General features: G+C 46.6%; 1 protein-coding gene across 1 annotated transcript in view; it reads left to right on the forward strand.

Moving 5' to 3' along the window:
- Window positions 1–13,317, forward strand: part of LOC122930494 (4-hydroxyphenylpyruvate dioxygenase) — a 93,334-nt gene that overhangs the window by 62,305 nt on the left and 17,712 nt on the right. Inside the window, exon 8 of the mRNA XM_044283942.1 lies at window positions 64–170. Within this exon, the coding sequence (XP_044139877.1) occupies window positions 64–170 (107 nt within the window). The remainder of the gene's footprint in view (window positions 1–63; window positions 171–13,317) is intronic.

Consider the following 13,317-nt stretch of genomic DNA (forward strand, 5'->3'; position numbering starts at 1 on the left):
GATAGAACTGGTAGCTGCTGAATACATATGCTACTATTTCAGTTTTTTTTTCTTTTTTTGCAGTATGGAGATACTACACATACACTCATTGAATACCTGGGGCCATATCAAGGTGTCTTCCTTCCAGGTTTTAAAAAGCCTATGTTCAGTGACCCAATGTTATCTTCGCTGTGAGTAAGACTGCGGTAAAACATGAATAATGTTACTGAAATAAATGGGAAACACAATGTTTCATACAAAACTATTAAAGAGACGTTTCTGTATACACAAAACATGGATAATGACGTGTTTTATATTTTATAGGTTTAGTTATAGTCTTTACAGACAACCAAACTCATCTATGACTATTATTACTAATACTAAACAGAAGTCTGTGCAATTGTTTTTAGGATGCAGCTCACTTAAATCCAATGACAAGGCCCCAGCTTTTCGGTTATATTGATCATGCTTACTTTTTGTCTCACTTCCACAAATGGCATTTATCATGTAGAGAAAGTTCATACAAGGCAGGACTGTGGGAGCGCACATAGGCTGGTGCTTTTTCCATAGTCTGCAAGCACGACCATCGCTGCAGGATTACAGGGTGGTCCTAACCATGGAAACTTGAATCCAGCCAGCAAAGGAAGCAATATGGATAATCACAATACACTTTCTCTACATGATAAATGTCATTTGCTAAAAAAGTTCATGTGTTTTTTTTCACGTTTTGTACATATTTTAAACTGTATACCTAGAAAAGGTGTTTTTTTATTGGCATTTTTAATCTTCCATAGATTTCTACTGAAAAAATGATATACCTAGAGCATGCTGCATTTTGTCACCAATGCCAAAACCTCTAAAAACACACAAGCACAACGCAAAAAACACCATGCAAAAGACCCCTTTGTCTATTGTGACTTTTATAATTAACTATAGACTTTAAAGTAGCATCTAGCTACTTTAAAGTCCTTTTTTGACGGATCCGCAATTTGTGGACAGCAAAAAACTGCACGGTCGTGTGCATGAGCCCTTAGTCTTCCTTCACAAATAATTTTCCAGTGGTAAAAAAAAAATGCATATCTTCTTTATCTTTTTTTTTCGGTGGCATTCTTTGTGTGGCATTCTATTTTGTGTATTTTTTTAATTGTATACTGAAAAAAGGCATTTTATTATTCAGGTGTTTTTCAATTTCCAGAGACTGTTTTAAGTAAAACACCTGAAAAAAACAAAAAACAAAAAACTACAGCATGTTGTGTGTTGACAAAAATGCTAAAAGACGCACAACAGCAATGCAAAAAACAAGAAAAAACATTTTCATTATTCACTACAAAGTAACATGTGGCCATATAAAAGAAATCTGGCATAATCACTCCAAAATACGTGAATAACACAAAAAACCCTACGTGTGAAACCAGCCTCAATGATTTTAACAGAAAGGTGCATCACAAACATCACAATCACTAAAAGGAGCCATGTTTGCATAGTCAAAAGGCAACATATACACTACTGCAATGCAGTTATATAGTCAAACTGGTCACCTTTTATCATTCACTCTACACAGTGAACTAGTTTAGTGCTCCTATTAAGAGAAACAAAATAAGGGCTCATGCACACGAACGTATATTCTTTCCGTGTCCATTCCGTTTTTTTTACGGGCCGTATACAGGACCATTAATTCCAATGGGTCCGCAAAAATAACTGAAGTTACTCCGTGTGCATTCCGTTTCCGTATGTCTGTATTTCTGTTCCGCAAAAAAATAGAACATGTCCTATTATTGTCCGCATTATGGACAAGGATAGTACTGTTCTATTATGGGACAGATGTTCTATTCCGCAAAATACGGAATGCACACGGACTTCATCCGTATTTTTTTCAGATCCATTTTTTGGGGACCGCAAAACACATACAGTTGTGTGCATGAGGCCTAAGAGTATTGCAGGTTTGATACCTTTTAATGGCTCTCGTGATCTGATCTTCAATTGAAGCAGGATGATAGCCCTGGTGTAAAAATGTCCTTTTCAGATGTTTTAAATGCTCATCCCTGTCTGATCTGATTCTCTGCACTAAATGCCCTGTTGGAGGCCTCTACGTTGGGAAACAGGACAGAAACTCAATCCCATCACCACACAATAAGGCCTCTTGCACACAAACGTTTTTTTTTTCCCGTTTCCATTCTGTTTTTGCGGATTCCATTTGCGGTCCGTATGCAGAACCATTCATTTCAATGGTTACGCAAAAAAAAACGGAATGTACTCCGTATGCATTCCGTATCCATATTTCTGTATATCCGTTCAGCTGAAAGATAGAACTTGTCCTATTATTGTCCGCAAATAACGATCCGGGGCTCCATTCAAGTCAATGGGTCCGCAAAAAATACGGAATGCATACGGAACACATCTGTATTTTATCAGTTTTTTGAGGATCCATGCCCATTGTGCCCATGTGTATACTGTTAAAACACATTACTGTACATTACATTAACGATTTAAAATCATATCTTTCTGTTTGCGATCCGCAAACAACGGATCGCATACGGAAACCATACAGAGATTTTTTGCTGAACTACATAACGGAAACACAACATAAACAAAAAACGGAACAACGGATCCGTGAAAAACAGAACGCAAAATACAGAAAAAGCCATACAGGCCTTAAAGGGAACCTGTCATCAACTTTATGCTGACCTCACTGAGGACAGCGGTGTGTCTCTCATGAGCTAATAGTAAGTGGTTGCCGAGACCCAGCATTATAATCATGGCAGCACAGGCCTGGAAAAGAGTTAAATCTACCTGAGAAGAGTCATGGTTATTCATAATCTCCTGCTCTCCCCCATCTGCTGATGGTTGTAAGTTCTCAGAGAAAGGGAGAAAACTGGTGGGCAATGAGAGCAGGAATTCATGACTAACCAGGACTCTTCTCAGGTGGCCAGGACTCTATTCCAGGCCCAGTCTGCAATGACTGTGATGTTGGTTCTCGGCAACCACTTACTTTTAACTTATAAATGACAGACCGCTGAAATCAACTCACCTGTCTCTACTTTATTCTGCTGTTAGTATGGGCAGCATAAAGTTGATGACAGGTTCCCTTTTAAGGAGAAGAAGCTACACTTTCCTGTGGGTAAGCATTTCTGTAGCCCAGGACACAATGAAGAATACATGAAAGTTCTCATAATAAAAGGAAATTTCAGATCTCAAAGAGCCAGAAGAATGTGAGAATACAAATTTATAACACTGCTTGACACTTTGACTACTATACTGGACTGAATTTGTCCCAAGGATTTATGACACACTACAAGATCTAAAGAATCTTCTATAGACATAGTCGGGGCAACAGGTCTCTGAGATAACATCAATTTAGAGACCATAAAACTTTCACACCCCTTATCTGTAAGATAATTAAGGACTCATTCTCAAGATCTGTTGTTTTTCAAATGTCTATTCATTCCCCAATGTGCTACGTTCTTATTGTATATACAGTGCCTTGCAAAAGTATTCACCCCCCTCGACTTTTTTCGTATTTTGGTGCCTCACAACCTGGAATTAACATGGATTGTTTGAGGATTTGCATCAATTAATTTACAGAACATGCCCACAACTTTGAAGATGTTTTTTATTTATTTATTGTGAAGCAAACAACAAAGAGGACAAAATAACAGAAAAAGTCAATGTGCATAACTATTCACCCCCCTAAAGTCAATACTTTGTAGAGCCACCTTTTGCGGCAATCACAGCTACAAGTCTCTTTGGATAAGTCTCTATGAGCTTGCCACATCTTACCACTGGGATTTTTGCCCATTCCTCCTTGCAAAACTGCTCCAGCTCCTTCAAGTTGGATGGTTTGCACTTGTGAACAGCAATCATTAAGTCTGACCACAGATTTTCTATTGGATTGAGATCTGGGCTTTGACTAGGCCATTCCAACACATTTACATGTTTCCCCTTAAACCAGTCAAGTGTTGCTTTAGCAGTGTGTTTGGGGTCATTGTCCTGCTGGAAGGTGAACCTCCGTCCTAGCCTCAAATCCCGCACAGAGTGGTACAGGTTTTGCTCAAGAATATCCCTGTATTTAGCACCATCCATCTTTCCCTCAACTCTGACCAGTTTCCCAGTCCCGGCTGCTGAAAAACATCACCACAGCATGATGCTGCCACCACCATGTTTCACTGTGGGGATGGTGTTCTTTGGGTGATGTGATGTGTTGGATTTGCGCCAGACATAGCGTTTTCTTTGATGGCCGAAAAGTTCAATTTTAGTCTCATCAGACCAGAGCACCTTCCTCCATACATTTTGGGAGTGAGTCTCCCACATGCCTTTTCGCAAACTCACAACGTGCCGTATTGTTTTTAGCTGAAAGTAATGGCTTTCTTCTGGCCACTCTGCCATAAAGCCCAACTCTATCGAGCGTACGGCTTATTGTCATCCTATCCACAGATACTCCAGTCTCTGCTGTGGAACTCTGCAGCTCCTCCAGGGTTACCTTAGGTCTCTGTGCTGCCTCTCTGATTAATGCCCTCCTTGCCCCGTCCATGAGTTTTGGTGGGCGGCCATCTCTTGGCAGGTTTGCTGTTGTGCCATGTTCTTTCCATTTGGTTATGATAGATTTGATGGTGCTCCTGGGGATCATCAAAGATTTGGATATTTTTTTATAATCTAACCCTGACTTGTACTTCTCAACAACATTGTCCCTTACTTGTTTGGAGAGTTCCTTGGTCTTCATGGCATGTTTGGTTAGTGATGCCTCTTGCTTAGTGTCATGGAACCATGAACCAGACGTACAACAAGAGATAAGTGGAAAATAAGAAGGCTTTATTGAAAAGCAAGCCGTAAGCAAAAGTCCAAACGGATGGCTAAACCGAAGCAGGGTCTTGCGTAGACAGAGGTCAGGAACCAGAAGGGTAGTCAGACGAAGCCAGGATCAGGAACCAACGGGGTAGTCAGACGAAGCCAGGATCAGGAACCAACGGGGTAGTCAGACGAAGCCAGGATCAGGAACCAACGGGGTAGTCAGACGAGGCCAGGATCAGGAACCAGAAGCAGCAGCAGTCTTAGAAGCATGTGAACACAGGAGGACCAAGCAAGGAACTGAAGCCACAGACCTCCTATATATATGAGCTAGGCATCCAGCTCCTCCCAGTGGGAAGGAGAAGCCGCAGGGTGGGAGGCTACAAGAAACCCAGAAACCAAGATGGCCGCCAGCACATGTCAAACGAAGGAGAACAGTGAGAAGGTAAGACCATGACAGTACCTCCCCCTCAAGGGCCCCTCCTCCGCGGAGTAAGGAACGGTTTCTGAGGGAAGCGTGCGTGGAAGGCTCGGAGCAAAGCAGGAGCATGGACATCTGCGGAGGGAACCCAGGAACGCTCCTCTGGACCATAACCACGCCAATGGACCAAAAACTGCAACCGACCGCGGACCAGGCGTGAGTCCAGGATATTGCTCACCTCATATTCCTCACGATTGCCCACTTGGACCGGACGGGGCCGAGGAAGTGAAACGATTACACACCAATGGCTTCAACAGGGAGACATGAAACACGTTGGAGATCCGCATGCCAGGAGGAAGCGCAAGGGCATAGGCTACCGGGTTTACCCTGCGAAGCACTCGGAAGGGACCAACAAAGCGAGGCGCCAGCTTGGGAGTGGGCACTCGAAGGTTGAGGTTGCGGGTGGACAACCATACACGGTCTCCGACCTGGTAGGAAGGAGCGGGCGCTCGTCTGCGATCAGCCTGGAGTCTCTGGCGCTGCGCAGAGACCTCAAGGGACCTCTGGATCTGTACCCAAGAAGCACGTAGGACGGAAAGGTGATCCTCCACAGCCGGAATATCCTGGGGAGAGAATACCTCCGGTAACACGGCAGGTTGGAACCCATAGTTGGCCATGAAGGGAGACGTCCCAGAGGAAGAGTTCACTGCCGTGTTCCTGGCAAACTCAGCCCAAGGCAGGAGGTCAACCCAATTGTCTTGGTGATCGGAGACATAGCAACGAAGGAATTGCTCCAAGGCCTGATTGGATCGTTCTGCGGCCCCATTGGACTGAGGGTGGTAGGCCGAGGAGAAAGAGAGATGAATCCCCAACTGGGAGCAAAAGGCGCGCCAGAACCTGGACACAAACTGACTCCCCCGATCCGACACAATCTCCTTGGGCAAACCGTGCAACCGGAAGACCTCCCTGGCGAAAATCGTGGCCAACTCTTGTGCAGAGGGTAACTTCTTGAGAGGAACACAGTGGCACATTTTGGAAAACCGATCCACAATCATGAGAATGACCGTATGGCCTCGGGATGCAGGGAGGTCCACAATGAAATCCATCCCCAGGTGTGACCATGGGCGCTCCCCGGTGGCTATGGGTTGCAAAAGGCCCAACGGAAGGTGCCGAGGGGACTTACTCTGGGCACAAACGGAGCATGCCGCTACATATGCGGCGATGTCGGAACGTAGAGAAGGCCACCAGAACAGACGTGAAACAGCCCAGGACAGCTGATTCTTTCCAGGATGCCCCGCGGCCTTGGAGTTATGGTAGGTTCGCAACAACCGAATGCGCAACTCCTCAGGCACAAAACACCTGCCGTTGGGTCTCCCAGAGGGAGCACCAGATTGAGCCGCCAAAATCTGCTCACCCAGGGGAGAGGTCAGGCTGGTGCGAATGGCGGCCAGGATCTGATTCGGAGGTATGACCGAAGTCGGAATCGACTCCTCCCTGGACAGCTCGGAGTACTGCCGTGATAAGGCATCCGCTCTGATGTTCTTGGAACCGGGTAGGTAGGAGACCACATAATTAAAACGTGACAAGAACAGAGCCCATCTGGCCTGACGTGGTGTCAATCTCTTGGCCTCAGAAAGGTAGGTCAGATTCTTGTGGTCCGTCAGGATGAGAACCGGAACCACCGAACCCTCGAGCAAGTGCCTCCATTCTTTAAGAGCCTGCACGATGGCCAATAACTCCCTGTCACCAATCTGATAGTTGCACTCCGTGGAAGACAGTTTCCGGGAGTAAAACCCACAAGGAAGCAGAGGACCCTCTGGTGTTCTACGCTGAGACAGGAGGGCGCCTACTCCCGTCTCAGACGCGTCCACCTCGAGGACAAAGGGCAACCCAGGGTTGGGATGCGACAGAATCGGAGCCGACACAAAGGCGGACTTTAGAGCCTCAAACGCTCGGATGGCCTCGAGCGGCCAGACCTGGAAATTACTGCCCTTCCTGGTCAGATCCGTGAGCGGCTTGGCTAGCATAGAAAAGTCCCTGATGAACTTCCGATAATAATTGGCGAAGCCCAAAAAGCGCTGCAGGGCACGGAGACCACTGGGCTGGGGCCACTGTAAGACAGCCGAAACCTTCTCAGGATCCATGGAGAACCCCTCAGCGGAAATGATGTAACCTAAGAAGGTTACCTGGGATCGGTGAAATTCGCATTTCTCAAGCTTACCGAACAGCCTGTTCTCTCGTAACCGTTGCAACACTCGTCCGACATCCATAATGTGGGCCTCCATGGATTCAGAATATACCAAGATGTCATCCAAATAGACCACCACACACTGCTGCAACAGGTCACGGAAAACATCGTTGATGAATTCCTGGAAGACTGCGGGCGCATTGCACAACCCAAAGGGCATAACCAAGGATTCATAATGACCGGTCCTGGTGTTAAACGCGGTCTTCCACTCATCGCCCGCCTTGATCCTTACCAGGTTATATGCCGCCCTCAGGTCGAGTTTGGTAAAGACCGTGGCCCCTTTGAGGCGATCGAACAGCTCGGAAATCAAGGGTATCGGGTAAGCGTTCTTGATCGTGATGCGATTGAGACCCCTGTAATCGATGCAAGGCCTCAACTCACCGCCCTTCTTTTTCACAAAGAAAAATCCAGCCCCTGCCGGGGACGAGGATTTGCGAATGTGTCCGCGTGAAAGTGCCTCCCTCACGTACTCCTCCATGGCCTCATTCTCCGCTACCGACAGTGGATAGACTTTGCCACGAGGAGGAACGGCACCAGATTGTAACTCTATGGCACAATCGTATGGGCGGTGCGGAGGTAGGGCAACCGCGCGCACCTTATCGAATACATCCCGGTACTCTTCGTATTCAGGAGGCAACAGAGAGTCCGAGGAAGTACACAGCAACTTGACAGGCCCATGGATGCAACTAGCCCCACACTGCGGTGACCACGAGAGGATCTCGGCCGATCTCCAATCGAAAGTCGGATTATGCTTCTGGTGCCAGGGGTACCCCAAGACCACCGAGTAGTGTGGAGACGAAATCACCTGGAAACAGACCGACTCTCTGTGAACGGCACCAATGGCTATCCCCACTGGAAGGGTCTCATGAGTTACGTGTGGCGGCAGAAGGGGTCTGCCGTCTATCGCCTCAAGAGCCAGTGGGGAACCTCGAGGCTGCAGAGGAATGGAATTGGCGGCAGCGAACACACTATCAATGAACAAACCACCAGCACCAGAGTCCACCAACGCCTGGGTCGTCACCGAGCCCCCGACCCAGGAGAGGACAACAGTGATCAGTGGTTTGTCAACACGGGAAACCGGGGACGAGGAGACTCCACCCAAGATCTGCCCCCGACAGGATCTCAGGTGCGAGCGTTTCCCGGACGGTTCGGACATGCCAACCGAAAATGCCCACCGAGACCACAGTACATGCATCGGCCCTCGCGTCTCCGGAGTACCCTCTCCCCCTCGGACAGGCGAGCAAACCCCAGCTGCATGGGTTCACCCCCAGACAAGTCATCCCCAGGAGGCGTGGGAGGAGAGGGAGGCACGGGTGGGACAGCAAACGTAGGCGCCAATCTGTTAGAAGACCTCCGCAGGCTCTCCTTAAAGGAAGGTCTCTCCCTGAGTCTGGTGTCAATCAAAATCAGGAAAGAAATAAGAGACTCGAGCTCCACTGGTAGGTCCTTAGCTGCAACCTCATCCTTCAAGGCATCCGAAAGACCATGAGAGAAAGCAGCGACCAGAGCCTCATTATTCCAGCCCACCTCTGCTGCCAGGGTACGAAACTCAATGGCGTATTCAGCTACGGATCGTGAACCCTGTCTGATGGACATAAGGAGCTTCGCAGCAGAGGCAGCACGAGCCGGCACATCGAATACCTTCCGAAGAGAAGCAACAAAACCGGAAAACTCGGCAACCACCGGATTGTTGTTCTCCCATAAAGGGCTGGACCAGGCCAAGGCCTTGTCCGAGAGCAGCGAGATCAAGAAGCCCACCTTTGATCTCTCAGTAGGAAAGGCATGTGGCAGCAACTCGAAATAAATGCCCACCTGGTTAAGGAAACCTCGGCACTGAGTTGGCTCTCCCCCAAAGCGCTGTGGAAGGGGGGCAGAACCGGTCATACCCCGAGACACCGCAGGCGCAGCAACAGGTGTCGGGGTAGACTCTGGCGCAACAACCGGAGCGGCAGTAGGAACGGGCCCAGGAGCGACAACCGACCCATCGGCAACGGAAGCGAAATGAGCCGTGCGTTCAAGCAGGGTTTGCAACGCCACAGCGAACCGACCCAACAGGTGATCCTGCTGATCAAGTCTGGCAACCAGCGTAGGTAGCGAGGATGGCCCTGTACCGTCAGAATTCATGGCTTGGTCCTAATGTCATGGAACCATGAACCAGACGTACAACAAGAGATAAGTGGAAAATAAGAAGGCTTTATTGAAAAGCAAGCCGTAAGCAAAAGTCCAAACGGATGGCTAAACCGAAGCAGGGTCTTGCGTAGACAGAGGTCAGGAACCAGAAGGGTAGTCAGACGAAGCCAGGATCAGGAACCAACGGGGTAGTCAGACGAAGCCAGGATCAGGAACCAACGGGGTAGTCAGACGAAGCCAGGATCAGGAACCAACGGGGTAGTCAGACGAGGCCAGGATCAGGAACCAGAAGCAGCAGCAGTCTTAGAAGCATGTGAACACAGGAGGACCAAGCAAGGAACTGAAGCCACAGACCTCCTATATATATGAGCTAGGCATCCAGCTCCTCCCAGTGGGAAGGAGAAGCCGCAGGGTGGGAGGCTACAAGAAACCCAGAAACCAAGATGGCCGCCAGCACATGTCAAACGAAGGAGAACAGTGAGAAGGTAAGACCATGACACTTAGGTGTTGCAGCCTCTGGGGCCTTTCAAAAAAGGTGTGTATATGTAATGACAGATCATGCGACACTTAGATTGCACACAGGTGGACATCATTTCACTAATTATGTGACTTCTGAAGGTAATTGGTTGCACCAGAGCTTTTTTATGGGCTTCCTAACAAAGGGGGTGAATACATATGCACATGCCAATTTTCTGTTTTCTATTTCTAAACAATAGTTTTATTTATATATTTTTCTCATTTTACTTCACCAACTTAGACTATTGTGTTCTGATCCATCACATACAATTCAGATTAACAAAACATTGAACTTAAGGCTGTAATGTAACAAAATACGAAAAAAATTGAAGGGGGGTGATTACTTTTGCAAGGCACTGTATATATTGCTGTTTCTTCATATATTCTTGTAGTACAGCTGATGAAGGGACTGGTGATGTCCCAAAAGCTCTCTATGTACCATCATTACTTCTATTTTTGTTAGCCATTACAAGGTATAAAACCTGCAATACTCTTATTTTGTTGCTCTTAATGAGAGCACTAAACTAGTTTTCTATTGGCTAACACGGTACCAGGCTTTTTCCTTTTTCTCTACACAGTAACAATGTGCATGAAGAAGCAATGGCACATTAGAAGACAGCTGTATCCAGGAGCGTAGCTACAGGGGAAGCGGCTGCTTTGGGGCCCTGACCTAAAAGGGGCCCATCCAGGAGGAGGAGGACTAAAAGACTTTGTCAGGGCCCCCTTAACAGTATTACACAAATACATTATATACAGTGGCAGTATAGACAGTGTAGAAAACGGATGGAACAGCTGCCGGGCCTGGTCTGAGAGAGCAATCTTTAGTAGCCACAGGAATGGGGGCGGCATGAAAGGAGGGGGTTGCAAAAAAATTACTGGGGGAGGGGAGCCCCATTAAAAAGTTTGCTGTGGGGCCCAGTCATTTCTAGCTACGCCACTGGCTGCATCCCAAGGACTGTGTTCACACCACAATCTGTGTGTACAATAGTACTGAACAGGTCCATAGGGTTTGTTCACACGACCGTATGTATTTTGCGGTCCGCTAAAAATACAGATGACGTCTGTGTGCATTTCGCATTTTGCGGAACGGAACAGCTGGCCCCTAAGAGAACAGTATTATCCTTGTCCGTAATGCAGACAATAATAGGACATGTTCTATTTTTTTGCAGAACGGAAATACAGACATACAGAAACGGAATGCACACGGAGTACCTTCCATTTTTTTTGCAGACCCATTGAAATGAATGGTTCCGTATACGGTCTGCAAAAAAAAAACTGAACGGACACTGAAAGAAAATACATTTGTGTCATGAGCCCTAAAACTTCATAGACCTGATGGTTGCCAAAAACATTTCCTCATGGAACCTGCTGGGAAGATATATGGCTATGAAATATTTTTTTTTCTGTATAAATGGCCTGCAGCACTTATACAGTCTGCCACAGGATAAAATATACCATGCTGTATATTAGCTTTTTTTTTTTTTTACTTAATAGGGGTTGCATATTTCAGGTGTATGTGCAGAACATAGCCCCTAGACATGATGTGCGCAGAGCATTAGTTGTACTATGTTATTAAGATCCTAAGGGTGCAGCCACACGGTCAGGTTTCCTGATGTGGTTTTGGAAGCAAAACCAGGTGTGAATGAAAAAAAAAAAAAAGATGAAAAGTAGTATATGTACTTTATTTCTTCTTGTGATGCACTCCTGATTTTGGCTTCCAAAACTACATCAGGAAATCTGAACTGGTGGATGTAACATGTTATACCATGTTATGAGGGAAAATAATAAAGATTGGGGACCCGTTCACCTCACGCATTGCACCTGCACGGAATTCTCGCCCGTGTGAAAGGGGCCTAAGGAAAAAGATGCGGGTGCGTTACGGGAACATGCACGATTTTTCCGCGCGAATGCAAAACATTGTAATGCGTTTTGCACGCGCGTGAGAAAAATCTGCATGTTTGGTACCCAAACCTGAACTTCTTCACAGAAGTTTGGGCTTGGGATCGGGGTTCTGTAGATTGTATTATTTTCCCTTATAACATGGTTATAAGGGAAAATAATAGCATTCTGAATACAGAATGCATAGTATAATAGAGCTGGAGGGGTTAAAAAAAAATAAAAAAATAATATAACTCACCTTAATCCACTTGCTCGCGCAGCCGGCATCTCTTCTGTCTTCTTTCTTTGCTTTGTGATGGCTCATGTGATGACCGGAGTGACGTCACCACAGGTCCTGTTCCTGCACAAAGCAAAGAAAGAAAACAGAAGAGATGCCGGCTGCGCGATCAAGTGGATTAAGGTGAGTTAAATTATTTTTTTTTTAAATTTAACCCCTCCAGCGCTATTTTACTATGCATTCTGTATTCAGAATGCTATTATTTTCCCTTATAACCATGTTATAAGGGAAAATAATAATGATCGGGTCTCCATCCCGATCGTCTCCTAGCAACCGTGTGTGAAAATCGCACCGCATCCGCACTTGCTTGCGATTTTAACGCAACCCCATTCATTTCTATGGGGCCTGCATTACGTGAAAAACGCACAAAATAGAGCATGCTGCAATTTTCACACAACGCACAAGTGATGCATAAAAATCACCGCTCATGTGAACAGCCCCATAGAAATGAATGGGTCGGGATTCAGTGCGGGTGCAATGCGCTCAACTCACGCATCCGCGCGGAATACTCGCCCGTGTGAAAGGGGCCTAAGGGTTACATAGCATCATAAATCAATATAATGCTATGCGACCCTGGCAGTGCTGGAAGTTCAGGCGGGGTGCCTTACTGCGAGCCCGCAGCGTGACACTCGCTCGTCTGTAGGGGTCTTTACTCTAGTTTTGAAAAGTGGTTGGGGAAGTGGGCGTGGTTAGCTATGGTAATTAGCTTCACTCCAGATTTATCAACTGAGACTAAAAAGTTGCAAAAATTGTCTCAGTTTCATTCCAGTTAAAGGGATGGTGTAAAAAGTAAGGAGTAACATTTTAAGATAGAAAGGGCTATTTCGCTCGAACGAGTCCACTGCGGGAGTCACGCTCTGTGTGTGAGTGTGATCCTCCGTTCTGGACTTGCAGGAGCGCGGCATTATCATGATGTATAATGCTATGTGCCTCTGCTTTACCTTACTTCTACAGAATCATACTGACATAAAGCTGTCACTATGATCCCGCAGAAGTAAGATCATGCAGAGGCACATAGCATTATACATCATGATAATGCCGCGCTCCTGCAAGTCCAGAACGGAG

This window comes from Bufo gargarizans, chromosome 3, assembly GCF_014858855.1.
Source record: "Bufo gargarizans isolate SCDJY-AF-19 chromosome 3, ASM1485885v1, whole genome shotgun sequence".
NCBI classification, from domain to species: Eukaryota; Metazoa; Chordata; class Amphibia; order Anura; family Bufonidae; genus Bufo; species Bufo gargarizans.